The sequence below is a fragment of the Oxyura jamaicensis genome, chromosome 3 (genome assembly GCF_011077185.1).
Source record: "Oxyura jamaicensis isolate SHBP4307 breed ruddy duck chromosome 3, BPBGC_Ojam_1.0, whole genome shotgun sequence".
NCBI classification, from domain to species: Eukaryota; Metazoa; Chordata; class Aves; order Anseriformes; family Anatidae; genus Oxyura; species Oxyura jamaicensis.
In genome coordinates, this window is record NC_048895.1 from 61,101,101 (window position 1) to 61,118,858 (window position 17,758).

Consider the following 17,758-nt stretch of genomic DNA (forward strand, 5'->3'; position numbering starts at 1 on the left):
CCATAAAAATTGTTTTGCAGGTTAGAGATGTCTGAGTTTGTGAGCTGGATCTTGTTGGTCCAAAAAGGTTTGGCTGCACTCTGGTTTTGTTAATGCAACTTTGAAAGTGTAGGCTAGTTGTAGAGCTGCTGTATTGCTTTGACTCCCTGGAAGGTAATTTAAGCTCTATTATAGAAATAACTTTCTTATCTTTATGAGGCATTTGACATCTGTCTGTGAGCAGTGTATCTGTCCTAGTCACACAGTATCCTAAAAATGTTAGCTGAGAGACAGATCGTGAGTAAAAGCTATAAATGCCTTCACTGGAATAAAAACTCACTGATTTCCAGTGTGAATGGGATGAATCATGTTAATTGTATGTTGTTAGCTGGCTAGTTATTGCATTCTTTTTCTCAAAGAATGTGCCTAAAGCTGCCACAGAAGCATTTTTGAGGTAACAAACTGTCTAGAAAAAAAATCTGACATTTCTGTACCACATACTATTAAACATTAAGACAGAGAGCCTTATCAGGAACAGAATGCTAAATATCACTTTATCAGATTTTTTTTGGTTTTGCTGTCAATTCAAAGTGCCAGTAATAGCATGCGTTGTTGTGTGAAGACAATTGTTTGTGCGCCTCTGTTATGTGGCTATAAACAGTATGCTGTATTGCAGTATAAATATAGCCTGTGCTATATTTATATAGCCTATGTAATACACTTGCTGGTCTATGTTCTGAAGATAAATGTGTTTTCTGTAATCAGGTAAAATATCAGGTCATCAAGTGTCCAGAAATTTAGTAGCAAGTCAACTAAAACATTTTTTCTGTGGATTAGTTATGGGAATTAGTATGATGAACAGACATTTTTTTCATGTAGTCTGTAGGTACAGAGGATTTGTGCTCTTTTTAGCTTTTGGAAGCTTTTTTTTCTTTTCCAGCAGTGTCTAGGTCTCCTTGTTACAGAGTTTTCTGAAAGCTTATAGTAAAAATGCTGACAAGAAAGAGAAGTAGGTTAAGGCCAAATCCATCTGTGATTAGTTGAACTGCAGTCTTAGACCAGGAATCATTGCTTCATATCAGGAAACTTTGTTCCATGCCAGGAAAACACTGTCGGGTTACTACCTGTGTGAAAGGACACATCTTCCTATCTTCTGTCTTTCCCACTCCAACCTCCTCCACAGCCCCTGTTAACATAACTCTACCTAAGCACTGTTTTCATAGGTATTTTGGCCCAATTGCTTCTTGTCATCAGTTTGGTTTACTTAATATCCTGGGAAATAGATTAGTCCACTTCCGTCACTTATTCCAGATTTAATTCTGTTTGTTCATAGTATATAAATTATTGTTAGAAATTTAAATTCTTCTTTCTTTATTCTTTCTTGCACTAGGTAGTGATAGATAATGGAATGAGGCATATTTTACCCAAATCAGTACTATGTGTACATCAGATAAATTAGGCTTTTTTTTCAGGATGTGCCTTATTTTGTAAACAAAGCTCTCATTGTCCTAACAAATAACTGATAACCGGGAACATCAAGATATATTAGATCCCAATGTGCCCAAAAGGAAATAGTGATTTAGCAGCCAGGGAGGATGAGGTTCACAGTTAAGCAGACTTATGCAGAATTAAAATGCTACAGTGAATGCTATGTCTGAAAATACAAAGTAATTTTTGAAATGTTGAAGTATGTATTTTGACACAAAGCATCTTTTCACTTCTAACAGCTGTGAATTTATTATTCCTTTACTTTTAGGAAAACAACCTTAAGCAAAAATGTCAGCACCTGTGGCATAATGTTGGAAATGGTGTTTCTGTCATTTCTTTTTTAAAAATAGACTTTTTTTTAAAGCATGATTTATCTGAGTATGGCAGCTTTTAAAAATCTTATTTAAGGTTCAAAATTCATTGTTAACAAGGCTTATAAAATAATTACCTCTTTTTTACCAAAGGTTATTTTTGTGAAGTCTTTCACCAAAAGTATTATTTGTCTTAAGAGAAAAGGGTGAGAGGAAGACAAATATGCTAGTTAATTTTATTGATAACTTTTATTTCTTATATTTCATTATTATTTTTGGCAAATCTACATTGTAATTTTATGTCTGGCGAGATATGATAAAGCACAACTGCTTTGAAGCAGCATACAAAAACAAACCAGTTTTTTCTGGATTTCTATTTTAGGATTTTCTTTTATGTGTCTGCATTATACTAAATAGAATGTTTGAATTTGGAAACTTCTACGTTTTGTCAAATTGTTATTACTTTGCAATTAACATACTTCTCTTGCACATAGTATTATAACAGCAACATTCTTAGAATGGATTGTCATTATTTGAGTGACTTAAATGTTTAAGATTTGAAAGCTGCTTTAGAACTAGAGCTATGATTAAAAGCAAAATTTTATGCTTTGTCAAACTATCTAGTTTTAAGTGCTTTTATATTTAAGATAGGCAATTACAATTTTCATATGTCAATTTAAAAAATATAATTGCTATTACAGTTAAAGGTATTATTAAGAAAACTTAGATTATTTTGAAGGAGAAATGGCTTATATTTTTGTCTTCCATGAATTCAGTATGAATATGAATAGTTTACTTTTTGTCTTTCTGTTGTATGCAATACAGGCTTCATATTGACGTCTCAAGTTCATAGGCTTTCATATTGACATCTCAAGTTCAGTCTTTCAAACTACAATCAATTTAAATAGGGAGATCATTAGCCTTGGAAGAGTTGGAAATAAATGCAGATTTAATGCAAACAGATATTTGTATTTGAACACAGAATATCTGAAATGTGTTATCGTTATATATTATGATAGTTTTCAAATTAAAACTTCTGATGTTTACCTAACATACTATTTTAAAAAATAGTTTTTAACATGTTAACATTTTATCTTTCACTATTCACTCTGTGTATGTCTAATGAAAATAATGTATGGTTCTTACTAATATAGTGTAAAAAGAGGAGAAAGGACTTACAAATATTTTCAAGGTTTCAGTGATCTAAAATTTACACAACTGCCTTATTTTCTTCAGTAAAATTCTTCGCTTGCTTCAACAATTTTGAGATTAACAATCAGATGTTTCCCATATTTAGGTTTACCTTGGCTGTTCACCTTTAATGTGAAATTTTATCCTCCTGATCCTTCACAATTGACTGAAGACATCACTAGGTATGTACAGTTCATAATTCTAAACTTTAAAATTATTGCTATTTTATCAAATTCGGCTTCTTCCGTTTCTGGATGCCATAACAGGTTCTATTATTGTAGAATGCTACAGATGTTATATCAACTACTCTTTGGAGTGTGAGCACAAAGGTATCTCTTGGCATGGAAGGCATCTTGAGGAAGCAGGAGTACCTAGCAGGGTATTTCTCAAAAAGAACAAGAGGCCTTTGTTTCTTCAGAAAAAAAATAATTTAATGATAAGTTGAGATATGATTTGAGGGGAATGCAGGAGGGGGAGATGAGATGAGATCATGTGTGAAGGAAGGTTTAATCTTGGGCTGCAACTTTATGATAGAGTAAATGAGGGTATGGGGGGGGTGTTTTGGAGAGCAAAGCTTAAGGGGCCCAAGGTACTTCAGTTATCATCTAAGTTAGGTTGTTGAAAGTGTAGTTCTTGTAGTTTTACTAAAACCGTAAAACAATAATTACCTTGCTTAGAAGGCAATGAGATAAGATCTAATGAGATCTAAGTACTTTCTAAGCACCTAAAATGTAGCATTGTAAGACTAACATAAGCAGTATAGGCAATTGGTTAACTTTTTCAGGAGTTACGGCAAACCTAAGCACTTCATTTTAATTTGGAGTTAGTTAATTCTAGTGAGATGGGATATGTCATTACATACTACATTTAATCAGTTCTCTACACAAAATAAGATAGCTGCACAAGTCCGTAGTTGATATACTACTACAAATAATGTAAGACACTTACTATGCAGTGTATTTCAATTGTGTCTGTTTAGTTTGAAAGTTTTCAGTGTCAGTTGGCGTTTGAATTGCATGTTCAACTGGTAAAGCATTCTTATGATTATAACTTTAAGGTAAATTCCTTAAAATTTTAACTTTACTTGTAAAACTTTTTTTTTTTTTTTTATTCAATATCTGTGCTAGGGCATGATGTCTCCTGATAACTTGCTGTATTTAATAGAAGACTGTGAAGTACTTGAAATAGTAAATTCTAATATATACATGGTTTAACGAAGGCAATTATGGTTTCAGTAATAATAGAGATTTCTTCTATTACATTACCTGATGAGCTAGTGACTGTAAGGTATATAAAAGTTACAACTTTCAAGTCAAAGGGAAATTCCAAAGGAAATGCATGATTTTTACTTCTAAACCTTAGACACTTGCAGTCTAAAATGCAAAATGGAGTTCTTAGTCTACTTTTGTTAAAAATATTTTTTTACTCATTCATATATTGGAAATAAGAATGTTTCTTGCTCTTCAGATTATATATGAAAAGTACTACTGTCTCTTAAAAATAGAAGTGAAATCAATTTGCTATGTAATAATGATATTCAAAATAAGGTATAACAAATTATCACTGTATTGGATTACTTTCAAAAATATTTGTGATCACATGGATCAGAGAAATTCTGCTTTATCTTATTATATTTTAATTGGTAACTCTTCATCTGTTCCTGTTTTTCACCCCATCCTTCCTCCTTTTCTTTGTCTTGCAGATATTTCTTGTGCCTACAGCTTCGCCAGGATATTGCTTCTGGTCGACTGCCATGTTCTTTTGTGACTCACGCCCTCCTTGGTTCATATACCCTGCAGGCTGAAATGGGTGATCATGACCCAGAGGAGCACCATGGTGACTATATCAGTGAATTCCAATTTGCACCCAATCAAACCCAAGAAATGGAAGAGAAAGTAGCTGAGCTACACAAAACACACAGGTCTGTCAGATACTGTTGGATGAAATTAAATCATGCTGTCATATTTGGTACCATTTCTCCTGAGAGTTTATAAACTGCTAAGCTGAAGCCTATTGTTGCTCTGTAAGTCATTTGCTACATAAGCGGAGCCTCTTAATTCCATGTGTTTCAAAACATCAATTTGAAAATAGTAGCTTCACTAAGATATCAGAAGAGATCATTTGGAGAAAATATTTTATCCAAGCATATGAATTAGTTGTCTAATTCATGGCAATGTAGACCTAAAATATTTTGAAAGAGTGAATATGGAAACCTAGATTAAAGGAATATATAGGCTCTGAAAGAACAGTTTTGCTTTATGTCAAAAATGCTATTGATACCTTACAAACTGACATATTTGTGTCTGAATTGCAGAATTCCTTTGTTTTGATTTTTTGTTCTTTTGACAATAAGGTTTGTTCAATGGTTTTAGGGGCTTGACTCCAGCACAGGCGGATTCCCAGTTCCTAGAAAATGCTAAGAGACTTTCCATGTATGGAGTGGATTTACATCATGCCAAGGTATTTGGGCTTGATTTGGTTTTAGAATAGTGCTTGGTATTAAAGAGCATAGTGTATATAGATTATTTGATTTGAAAGTGTTTGGATCCGCAATACTTTCATACAAGCCTTTTATCTCTTGGTCATGATAATTACTCAGTTAACAGCTTTGACATCCTTAAAATTTATTTTAAATTTAGTTTTATTTAATGCACAGACATGTGCATCCTAGAAAGAATATTCTAGAATGTTCTAAGTAAATTTTAAGTGTCTGGGCTTTGATCCAAAGAGCTGGGGCTATAAAGTAAAGCCTAGAAGAATATGTAATTATTTCTGAAATTCCACAAGAGTTAGAAATGAGGAGTATGGGTGGGAAGAGGTCTTGAGGGAGGGTGCTTTTCTTTTTCACCCCTCTCGATGAGTCAAATCAAAATTGCATTTCTATTAGGATTTTTAATGTAAAAATCCTACAAGCCAACTAACCCTTGTTCCCTTTTCAGTCCCTCCCACAAATCCAGAGTCTCAAATGATGAGGAAAATTAATGCATTGTAAGCATATCAATCCTATATATAAAGAAGAAAACCAAGACTTTAAAATACTGGAGATGGACACCTACAGAAATTTTGAGCACTTACATTTGCAATTTTCCAGACTACTTCTTGTGTTTTCTTCAAAACACTTGAATGAAATATGCTTACATTTTTATTCATGTACATTAAATATGTTTGGAATATTTATGCATTTTCTAATACAAGTGCAGCCTGGCAGTTCACTTGAAGCACTTTAAAGAACCTGCATACCTAAGAGTTTTATTGAGCTTTCCTTTGTCATAGTGAAGTGTCTGAAAGCATTAGAATCGCTGTTTGCCAGAGTCCACCTGCAGCTAATTTTTATGCCAGTAAAGCAACATTTAATGAGTGTTAGCATTCGATGCAATTGATTTGTTGCTTGTGAGGACATAAGATTATGCCATATTACTCTGCGATGGTACAGCATATCCAAGCCTTACCAGTAATTCCTTGGTTCTATAGCCTGCTGAACTGGCATCAAACTGTCAGTGGCACAGAGTGCTAAGAAACCCTGCGTGACAGTGCTTTGATTGAAATTATTATGCTGATATTTTCAGCCAGGTATCCATTGCTTCCTGTATCCTCTTTGGAATAGTAGGTGAATGTAAAAGATCACTGTCACCAATTTGCTCTGACCTTCATTGATTGTTGGAAAGATCTGTTCTTACTTTCACTTCTTTCAGTATTAGAAATCAAATCATTGGTACACCCACCATACTTCTCATAGTTGTTGACTTTTTTCTTATTGGCAGAATATCTAAATATCCCAGAACTGAGGTAAGTGCAGATAGAGGAGGGCCAGTCATTACTTTAGTCCAAATCCTTTCTTATAAAATTGTTACGATTGGTCATTTCTTATTTAACAATCTCAATGTCATGGTATTTCAGGTTTTAATATGAAACAAGTCCCATTTGCCTTCTTTCCTCAAGGTTTGCCTGAGATAATTACTTGTTTGGGATGTTAATAAACTGATTTTTATGAAATTGTCTCATACACGATAGGATTCTGAAGGTGTCGATATCATGCTGGGTGTATGTGCTAACGGACTGCTCATTTACAAAGATAGACTACGGATCAACCGCTTTGCTTGGCCAAAAATTCTGAAGATTTCCTATAAGCGAAGCAATTTCTACATCAAAATCAGGCCAGCAGAAGTAAGTAATATCTTTCTGTCTTGCCTTTTTTGTCTGATCATTTCTATCCAGCCTCAGTTTTTACTAGGCACCCTGGAAGGCTTATGTTGGATTCGAGCAGAATTTAAGAGTTTTATTTTTCTCATCAGATTCTACTGCTTGTATGAAACACTTCTGATGATTAATGAATGTGACTCCAGCACTTTTTTTTTGGAGGGGGAAGGTAACAGATGCAATCCTGTAACTTACTTTTACTGCAAGTAAAGGTAGTTACACTGTCCACATTTTTACAAAATTGCAGCCCCTAGGGAGAGTCAGCCTTTCTTCCTCTGTGGATATAATTGCTCACTAAATGTCAGTGCCGCTAGATTTATGGATGTAACCAAAGATCTGAGTTGTCCTGTAGGGAGCTTTAACTTCCTGTTAGCTGCTGTGGAAATATTGAAGTCAACTTTTTTTTTTCCACTTACTGTTATAAGTTTATGGGAGTCAATGAAGGAGAGAGGTTTACATTTTGAGTACATTTTAACTGGAAATTCTTTGTAGAAAACAGAATGATGAACTCTTTAATGTATACCCTAAAATGTTTAGGGTAGCTTTTGCTGTGTGAATAAATAAAGCAAAAGATGTTAATGACATTGCAGAGCTAAATGGAGGAAAAGGTTTGAATTTATTCCTGAATTATTCTGGGTAAGATATGTACTGAATTATTCTGGGTAAGATATGTTTGCTAAACTCAAATTTAAATTCATGAAAACTTTAAATGACAAGTCACCTTTTTCCCCACAGCCTTGTATAAAAGTAGTATGGCTACTTTATTCTGATACAAAATCAGCTGTAGTGCTTATAAACAATTAGGCAAGTTTTAAAGATACATATTTAAATCTAGCTTAATTTTAGTTCCCAGATCTCTTAAGTGCCCCAAAACAAATTATTAGCCTCTACACAATCTCATAAAGCTAACTCATCATTTCTCAAAGCATTTATTTTGTTTGCACACACTTAAAGTTCACAGAGCAATTCCCAGACCTTGTTTTGTTGGAAAAGGATTTATTAAAGTACAGAACACTATCAGTTTGAAATCACTAAAGTATTTTAGTGTAAATACTTTACATGAAGTGACAGGAGCTGTGGTTAGCCTGAAGTCTAAATGCCAGTAGTACAACACTTATACTGTTGTAACTTCTGAAACACATATGTATAAACAGATGTAATATTTTTGCTAAAAATAGATATATAATGAAACATCAGTAAGAGTGACGCTGCAGTATGGATTTCAGACTGGTATTGAATCCAAGGAAAATGTGCAGCACAAACTGCAGTACAATTATTTCATGTAGTTTAAAAGTGTATTGTGCTGCTAGTCAGAAAATTAGCAAGGAACACTAAAGTATTATTGGATTTCTCAGAAGAGTCATTGGTACAGATAGGAAGTGATAAAGTGTTTATTACCTGTCATGACTAGCCCACCCAGTATAATTATATTAAAAGGCTGGAAACTGGTATTTTTGAAGTCTTACAAACTTATGACAGGAGAATTACTGGTTGGTGTAGTAATGGAATTATCTGAACTCTGCCTTCTAGTTAATAGCTAGCTTAAGGAAATGGGTTAATTTATTTGTGGATTCTTTCCAGCTGGAACAGTTTGAGAGCACTATTGGGTTCAAACTGCCAAACCACCGGGCTGCTAAAAGGTTATGGAAGGTTTGTGTGGAGCACCATACTTTCTTCAGGTAAATGATAATTCTCTGCTTCCCCCATTTTGCCAGGTATGCTCATATCTTTCCTTGAAATTATATGAGGAAAGTTGAGAAGGTTTATCCCCTCTTTTCCCCTACTTCCTCCCTCTATTAACACCTCTTAGACAGAAGATACCTTGCGAGTCATTGACACAGAATTACCAGTTCTGAAGGTCTAAAGTACAAGTAAGTGTCATTTAAACCTTCAGCATGCTACCAGTATGGAACTAAACTAGTAATCATACATAGTATTTACTGAGAGATCTACTTTTCAGAACGACAACCTAAAGAGCCAATATAGTCATTCAAAAGAAGCTGTGGGTTTGACGGTTAATCTTCATTCACTGCAGTTTTCCCAGTATATTCTGCTGTTCAAATATTTACAGCTGAATTTTTGCTTGTTTATAAACTGGACTGAGTTCAGTCATTCTTTAAAGAGCAGAGAATCACTTGAATGAACAGAGTGCTATTTGTTTGTTTATGTAATAAATCCTAATGTAGAATCATAGAATATCCCAAGCTAGAAGGGACCCACAAGGATCATTGAGTCCAACTCTTGAGTCCCCAAAGGACCACCCAAAAAATTGGACCATGTGTCTGAGATTATTGTCCATTATAAGCACTTCTATGAAAGTGCTTAATTTTCTCTGCATTTTTTCTCAGTAACTGCCAAATGCACAATTCTGAATCAATTATTGAAACTACGGTCTATTTGTCAATGACTACTGTAACAACAGAGTTGTTTCTCTTTCTACTTCCAGCATTGAGAAGTAATTTGAAAAATCTTCAAATTTTTTGAGAATAACACAATCTCCATGAAGGAGTGCATGTACCCATGCAGCTCAGGAGTAATAGATTTAGGTTGAATCTCATGCATTGAATAGGCATCGAATCTAGGTTTCTCACTGTAAAAAGGGCATGTAAAGGGTTAAGCTTTCTCCTTCAGTAACTTTTTAAATAAAAGAAGAAAGTGTTTTAAGGTGGATCCAATCCTGTGGCTGCACTCTAGGTATAAATTGAACATACATGCTAGGCAAAGATATTCAGAGAACTTGAGGAACATGATGCTTAGGCACCTCTTCAATAGAACTGTGTCATTGGCCAGTTTCTGGATTCAGAAATGTAGAATATAGTTGAATGCAATGTTAGTGTTTATGTTGAGATTGACAGTCAAAGTACTTTAAAAACACTTAATTTGAAATGATTATTTTTTTCATGCTTACTAGAACTCCTTAGTTAAGTTTATTAATCTAAATAGTCCATCATTCTGTATTTCTTCATAATTTGAAGTCTGTTTTGGCTGGTAATGTCTGTTACCACAAATGGCATACAGTTCTTTTCTGCAAAGGCAAGAACATTAATGCTCTTAAAATAATTCATGCAGTAGCCTGCTTTGGCAAAGAACTATATTTCATATTTTTACAGTAATAAAATGGACCTAAATGGAGAAGAAAATCTCACAGTAGTCAAAAATCCTAAACTGAGAACTACCATTTGCAAATATAAAAGTTCTCAGGAGTATTAATATGTATCAGATAATCTTACTACAGAAATTCTGACATAATAAAATTAATTGGATTTCATTCCAATCAGAAGTGGCTTTTCCTAATCAGGCATGACATGATGACAAGAATTATGTAACATATATTTCAACCATTCTGTAAAATCATATACTCCACTGATGTCATCAGACAGAAAATCCTCAAAACCTCTCATCCTGATTTAAGAACAGTAAAATAAATCCAGCTGTTTGTCTACAAAGATAAACAGCAGAAGCAATTGCTACAGTGCAAGCTATAGTTCTTTTCATTTCATGTGTATTGCTTGTGTATACTACAGTAAATTGCATTAAATCTAGATGTACATTTTTAGCTTCCAGACCTCCCAGCATGCCCTATATAACACTTTAAGATTCCTTGTATTATTTGTCTTTCCAATGTTTCAGTTTTTCTCAAATAATTGTATTAAGATCCACCTTCTTATAAAGTATGGGAAATTCATTGAGCATGTGAAGTTTATAGAAATTTGCAATGAACTATACTTAAAATGACAACTAAAAGGCACTGGATTTGCTTGTATCAGCTCAGCCTTATAGGATTCCAGTAACGTTTTCAAAGAGCAATAGCTTGCTTTAAGAAATACTGTCAGAAGATATACTTACATTAATCTTTTGAGGTAAGCTTAGTTTGCAACTTCAGATCTTATCCAAAACATGCTTATAATTCTACTTTATGATGTTTTATTTGAACTTTTCAACATAGTTTTAGTGTGTCCCCAGTATGTCTTAAAATGACACAAACATAGTCTTTAGTTATTTTTATGTAATTAAACTTCTAATACCTAAATAAATAAAATCAAATGCCCTTAATCAGGGAGTAACTATTTATCTTGTGTTTTCCACATTCAAAGATTAAAAGTTCTTCTCATCAGGGTGGAAGACAAAAATGTCAGTTAATGCTGTAGCTTTGCCAATACCGGGAAATAAAGAACAGAAGGAACCTTGGAAAAACACTCTTAGCCTTTTTCCTCATAATGCAGAATATACTCTGTTTTGGAAATAATGTGGAGAAATATATTTGTGACAAAGATTGCATGAGGCTGTTTTATAGTTGCAAAAAAAGGGAAGCTCCAGATACTTGTGACTTTGTTATATGTGGCCTTAGTGCAGAGGGGTAGACTAGTCTGTCCTGAAAATTGTTTTCTTATAAAATATGATGGAACCAATTAGGATTCAGTTGCATGTGTATGCATTGTAGGCATTGGATCCCTCTGGCCGGCACCCTGGCAAAGATATAAACTTCCTCTCTTAGAGAAAATGGTAGCCTTCTACCTCTCCCACCATTCTTTTTTGCAAAGTATCTGAAAATCCTTCAGTTTTACTGAAATGTCTTTAAAATGACTGTCGGTTTTCAGAACCCACTATTGGAAACTAAATGTATTCTGGATCTGATTCCACTGTCACAGATATTCCCTGTGCAAATGGTTCAAACGAGTAAAACAAAGTCAGCATCCTATGTCTCTCTGGCGTATCTCTGCCATCATAAGTACAATAGGCATGGTAGTTGTTGGTTCTGCTTGAAAGAAGCTGATGTTCAGAGGGAGAATAGGAGACAGAGACTACCATGCTGGCTAAGTGTATTTGCAGCACTACGATTCAGGGGCAACATCAAGATTCAGGGGAAACAAAGACCTTTCTAGAGAAGTTGAGACTGGGCAGAGTTGTTACAGTGATGACTGATCCTATCATCAAGGTTGGCTCTGGAGGAAACAGTACCCTTTGTGCTGAAGTTGGTGGCTCAGACTTCAAAAGCAGAAAGTATAAGCAGTGGTGAGGATATAGAATAAGAGCTTGAGGTCTTCATAATGAAATGCAGGGAGGCTTAGAGGACTAGTCACTTGAATTCATGTAGTGTCAAAAACTACTAGAAAATTGCAGAATATCTCGTAGCAAATTCTGCCGGACTGTTAATAGGAATTTCTCTGACACTGACTCCAACACTTAGGTACAAAGGTACAAATATACATATCCAGCATTAATACTACTCGTAACTGAATCTTTTTTTCACCCTTTTCATGATATGCCTTTTTTCCCCACTCTCCTTATATACAGAGAGCAACATATACAAATCTATAAACCACAATATAAATAAAATGGGGTTTGACTCTAGCTTATTAAACTTCTTACTGTTGAGTGACAGTTCTATATCCATCTGAGCCTTTTTCCACTTGATTCAGCCTGCTGTGCAGCTTTGGGACACCATTCCCTCCCTAACTTTGAGGAGTAGCATCTGTCATATTGGTACCTCAGAATATAGGAAAGACAGTGGAAGTGGTGTGTATGGTTTCCCCTACAAGTAATGTTCTAAGCAGAAAGATCTGAAAGGTATTCTACATAAACCTGAAATTGCCTCAGCTATCCAGAAAAAATGGCATTTAATCTAGATAACATCAAAAGATAAAGATTTTGCTTAGTTTCTGTGGAAAACGTGGTAATTATCAGCAGCACTTCAACTCTAAATGCGAATACTAAATAATACGCTTTGTTTTAGAAGTTCTCAGATTTCATGTAAAATCATTTCTTAGAATGCACAAATCATGCCTAGTGAACTAAAGTTGCAATATAATAAGTACTGTTTAACTACCTCATTACATAGGTAAAATAAAGCCTTTACAAGTGACTTTACTCATATTTACTTTTTAGACTTCTATCACCAGAACAGCCTCCAAAAGCAAAGTTTCTAACCTTGGGTTCTAAGTTTCGCTACAGCGGACGTACACAAGCACAGACACGACAGGCTAGCAACCTCATAGACAGACCAGCTCCATACTTTGAGCGCACTTCAAGCAAACGTGTTTCCAGAAGTCTTGATGGAGGTATGAAATTTGACTTATTTGTTCAGTGTAATGATTATATGTTGTCACTCTGCTCTGAGTGACATTTAAAATTGTTGACATTGTGGATGCCTAAAATATCAATTGACAAATTTGTGAATTTCTGTTTCTGATGGGTGGAGTGAAGAGTAGTTACTTCTGTTACTTACATATCAATGTTAGGTTAAGCAGTAAGTTCAGTCACTTCCTAAATTGTATGGCGCTGCTGTGAAAATATGGAGGATTCTAAATTAGACATGTACTTCAATACTCCTATCTGTTTTACTAGATAGGCATGTACTATATGCTGTTGATTAGAATTGTATGGTCAGTGGCATTTTTGGGGCCCTGGACTGTCCTCCCTTTGGGGCTCTGTGCCAAAGTAGAAAAGGCAAAGCAAGCAGTTTCTCTTGTTTTTGTGTAACTTTGTTCAGTGTACTGCTATTCTGGTGTGCTTCTTAGTTACTTCTGTGTTCAGCCCACAAGCTTTCTGTTCAGGTTGTACGAATATCTAAAATGTGTGGTTACTGATATTTGGTCTTTGACTAAACAGAAATACCTTCTGATTTCCTTTACTGGAAACAGACATACTTTGCAAAGGCGAGTATATCAGTAGTATGTGCAAGAGACATAGAAGCACATGCTTTACTCTAAATTGCTTCTGAAAGATACAACAATAAAAAAATCTTCATAAAAATGACAGTTTGACTTAGATTCAGGCATACCCAACTTTACTAGAATAAAAGTGAACAGTAACAATGATGTGAGTGTTGTTGCAATTAAGCTGTTAACTTTTCCTTATTTTCTCCAGACATTTTTTATGTAGGATATTTTTACTTTTCCAAATCTTCATTCTTCTGTATTGGGCCAGATGAGCAAAGGACTCTTCTTTGGGAAACGTACAGATTGTTACCTTCTGAAGGCCTAAGCAAAAAATAGGCAAAAGTGTGTGCTCTATTAGCTTGTGATGAGTTGCTAGCTTTTGATGAGTCCTTGTAGAAACCAAAAGACTTGTCACTACATCAGTACAAACTGTCTGATTCAATTTGTTTATTCTGGCTAGAAACAATTTGAGTTCTGCCCAACTCTCAGGGATTGCTTCAGCAAGCCCTTCAGGGGATCTCTTGTGTCGTAATAGTTTTTTTAAACTATCATGCAAAATCAAATCCTGTTATTTCTTCAGGCAGTAGTCAACATGTAGGTCATTCTGCGAGTGTACATTCGAAACTGGAGAAATCCTGGAAAGTGTACACTGAATCCCTGCCTCTTCTTTCTGGACAACTGCATGTCCAGTACCACTGTTCCTCCCAAGTATCTACAGTTGAGTACTTCATCTCTCTGAGTTAGTCTTAATGCCCTCACTGCACTCCTGCTTGAGGTACCTCAGCATACTGGAGAAATGGGCTGAAAGAAACCGTAATGAAATTCAGTAAATATAAATGCAGAGTTCTGCATCTGAGGTGGAATAATACCATACACCACTATGTGCCGCAGGAGCAACTGCTTTGAAAGCAGCTTTGCACAAAAAAAACCTGGGGGCTCCCAGTGGACAAGTTGAACATGAGTCAGCAGTGTGTGCTTATAGCAAAGGCGGCCAGCTGTCTATTGGACTGTATTAGCAAGAGCATGGCCAGCCCATTAAAAGTAACACTTAACCTCTATTCAGTATTTTGTGAGACCAAGCGTATAGTACTGTGTCCACCATTGGGCTCCCCAGTACAGGATGGGCATTGACATACTGCAGTGAGCCCAGAGAAGGGCCACCAAGCTGGTCAGAAAGCTGGGGGCACGTGGTGTATGTGGAGAGGCTGAGAGACGTATAAACCTTCAGCTTTAAGAAAAGGGTGTGGGGAGATCCCTGTCTACATACAGGAAAGGTATAGAGAAGGCTGACTCTTCTCAGAGGTGCCCAGCAATAAGACGATGGGAAGTGGATGCAAGTTTGAGACGTAAGAAATTTCAGTTAAATAATTCAATATATAAATATTTATTTATATTTTCAAATACTTTGGTAATGCTCACAACTCTACTACACAAGTCCCTGAGCAACCTGGTCTAATTAGACCTGCTCTGAACTGGGGGGTCAGACTAGCTGAACTCCAGATGTTTTTTCCAACCTAAATTACTCTGTGATTTGTTCAGTTATTCTTGCCCTTGTGGAACTTGAGAGACATACACCCAAGAAGTGCTCTATTTGCCATCCAAGAAGGGATCAAAAGCTCAAGTTGCAGACTTGCTAATTAGAGAGTCCCTCAAAGCCTAATGCTCAAAATTTAACATTTGTCATTAGGAGGTCTTGCTTCTCAGCAGTTTAAGAGAGAGTCTCTGATGTGGATCTGGCTGAGACTGTTATCAAAAACCACATCCCTCAAAGATTCTCAAAGAAAAGCCTTTTTGAACTTTCTGTGCTTTGGCTTTGTAAAGCCAAGACTTTGGGGGCATATGAACGTTCTACAGAAGATTACTAAACGAATGAAGTTTATATCAAAGTTACACTTATTAAGGCTGATTAACTTAATGAACTCCATTCCTACTATTTTGACCAAGTCAGCCATCCTTATTTGGAAAAGAAGAAAAAAAGCCATCTTGCTCATTAATCCTGTTACACTGAATCAGAGGGGATGTCCTAGTTTTGGCTAGGATAGAATTAATTTTCCTCCTAGTAGCTGGTATGGTGCTGTGTTTTGGATTTAGGATGAGAACGTTGACAACACACCAATGTTTTAATTGTTGCAGAGCAATGCTTACACTAAGCCAAGGACTTTTCAGCTTCTCACCCTGTCTTGTCAGTGGGTAGGCTGGGGGTGCGTCAGGAGCTGGGAGGGGACAGACCCAGGATATCTGGTCTAAACTGGCCAAAGGCGTTTTCTGTACCATATGGCATCATGCTTAGCAAATCTATGGGGGGTGGCTGGCTGTGGTGGCAGGTGCCAGCTGCTCAGGGACAGGCTGGGCATCGGTTAGCAGGTGGTGAGCAACTGCATTGTGCATCACTTGCTTTTTACATATTGGTATTATTATTATTTTTTCTGTCCTATTAAATTGCCTTTATTTCAATCCACAAGCTTTTCTTTTCTTTCTCCTGATTCCCTCCCCCATCCCAGAGAGGGAGGGGGGAGGATGAGTGAATGGCTGTGTGGTGATTTGCTGCCTGATGGGTTAAACCACAACAGGGGAAAAAAGTGAAGGCCTTTCACTCTTGTTGTTCGATTACATTACATGAATATATTGAATACATATACTTTAATTTCTCCCTTCCATTTTTTGCAAGCATATAGGGAGGAGAAGTCTTGCTTTCATTGAGCTGTTGTTTCTGCAATGCCAAAAACTGTGAAAAATGCTAAGCTTCCACAACAAAAATACTGTGACGGTTATATGCATAGACATTTCTGTATTGCATTAAAACAGTCATTTCAGGATGGTGAATCTCCACAGAAACAGTCACCTGTTTCTATGTTTTATTATAGTGATTAACACAGTCCCCAGAACAGTATCTTTAAATTGCCATCTATGAGTAATCAGAAGCTTGATAATTAAATACCTACTTGATTTTGATTTTTTTTCCCTTGCACAGTAGGCACACATTATAGACAAGGGGACATTGCTGTTCACATCAGTGGAGTGAGAACCATAGACTTCGTGTAAAGCCAAGAAGCTGAAAACTATTGTGTCACTCAGTAACTAGCCTGTATTCCTCATTGCTGACATGAGCATAAAATCATTTTAAGTCTTGAAAACAAAACATTCTAACTTATTTCCAATTAACCAAAATTATTTGATTCTCTAATAGCTCCTATGGGTATCTCAGACCAAAATCTGCTAAGAGACTTCCCTACTGCAGGAAGGCAGTCTGCAGGAGATAAAATCATTGACCTTGAAGCTGCTGGGCAGGGCAAGTTGAAAGAAGGTGGCAGAGAAGATGATATGAGCCCGCTCAAAACTCCACAATTAGAGTTGACTCAGGATGGAAAGGTATGGCTTTCTTTCACACCAAGATTATTTGTTCATGTGGTGTGCATGCACGTGTGGTTATTTAGTGCCTATCACTTCTAATCACACAGAACACCATGTTAAATATTTGAACAAAACTGTCAGTATTTTCTGTAGGTTTAACTTGAGTATATATAAGGTAAAATGAAGGCAGCCTTCTGAGTTTCTGGGTTTCTTTTAGTGTTATAAATATAACTTGAATTCTCAGGAAGCTTGACTGAGTTCTGGAAAAATGTTTCAAAGGGTAAATGGTACTTTATTCAATTCCTTGGTTTGCTTAGACCTAAAAATTGTTAGCATGTCCACAGTTGTATATGTTATATGAATCTGGGTGTATGATGACTGCTTTCAAGGAATTATAAGTGACAATCTTCTTGTTTTAGTAGTTACTGCAGAATTATTTCATCCCTTAAACACTCTTATGTTGATCTGAGGTATAGATTTATATGGAAAGTTGAGTATTTTGGTCTGTTTGTTGCAAATAACCATTTACTTGTCTTGTGTGTTGGAGTTACTGTGGAAGTAGGTCAAAAATTTGAACTTAGA

At 35.7% G+C, this 17,758-nt stretch overlaps 1 protein-coding gene across 20 annotated transcripts in view; it reads left to right on the forward strand.

Annotated features, from left to right (window-relative positions):
* Positions 1–17,758, forward strand: part of EPB41L2 (erythrocyte membrane protein band 4.1 like 2) — a 111,999-nt gene that overhangs the window by 69,834 nt on the left and 24,407 nt on the right. For all 20 annotated transcript variants that reach the window (XM_035319916.1, XM_035319898.1, XM_035319912.1 and 17 more), the window contains 7 exons: positions 3,076–3,151; positions 4,672–4,890; positions 5,342–5,429; positions 6,981–7,133; positions 8,748–8,845; positions 13,053–13,225; positions 17,013–17,194. In XM_035319916.1, coding sequence (XP_035175807.1) covers positions 3,076–3,151; positions 4,672–4,890; positions 5,342–5,429; positions 6,981–7,133; positions 8,748–8,845; positions 13,053–13,225; positions 17,013–17,194 — 989 coding nt within the window. The remainder of the gene's footprint in view (positions 1–3,075; positions 3,152–4,671; positions 4,891–5,341; positions 5,430–6,980; positions 7,134–8,747; positions 8,846–13,052; positions 13,226–17,012; positions 17,195–17,758) is intronic.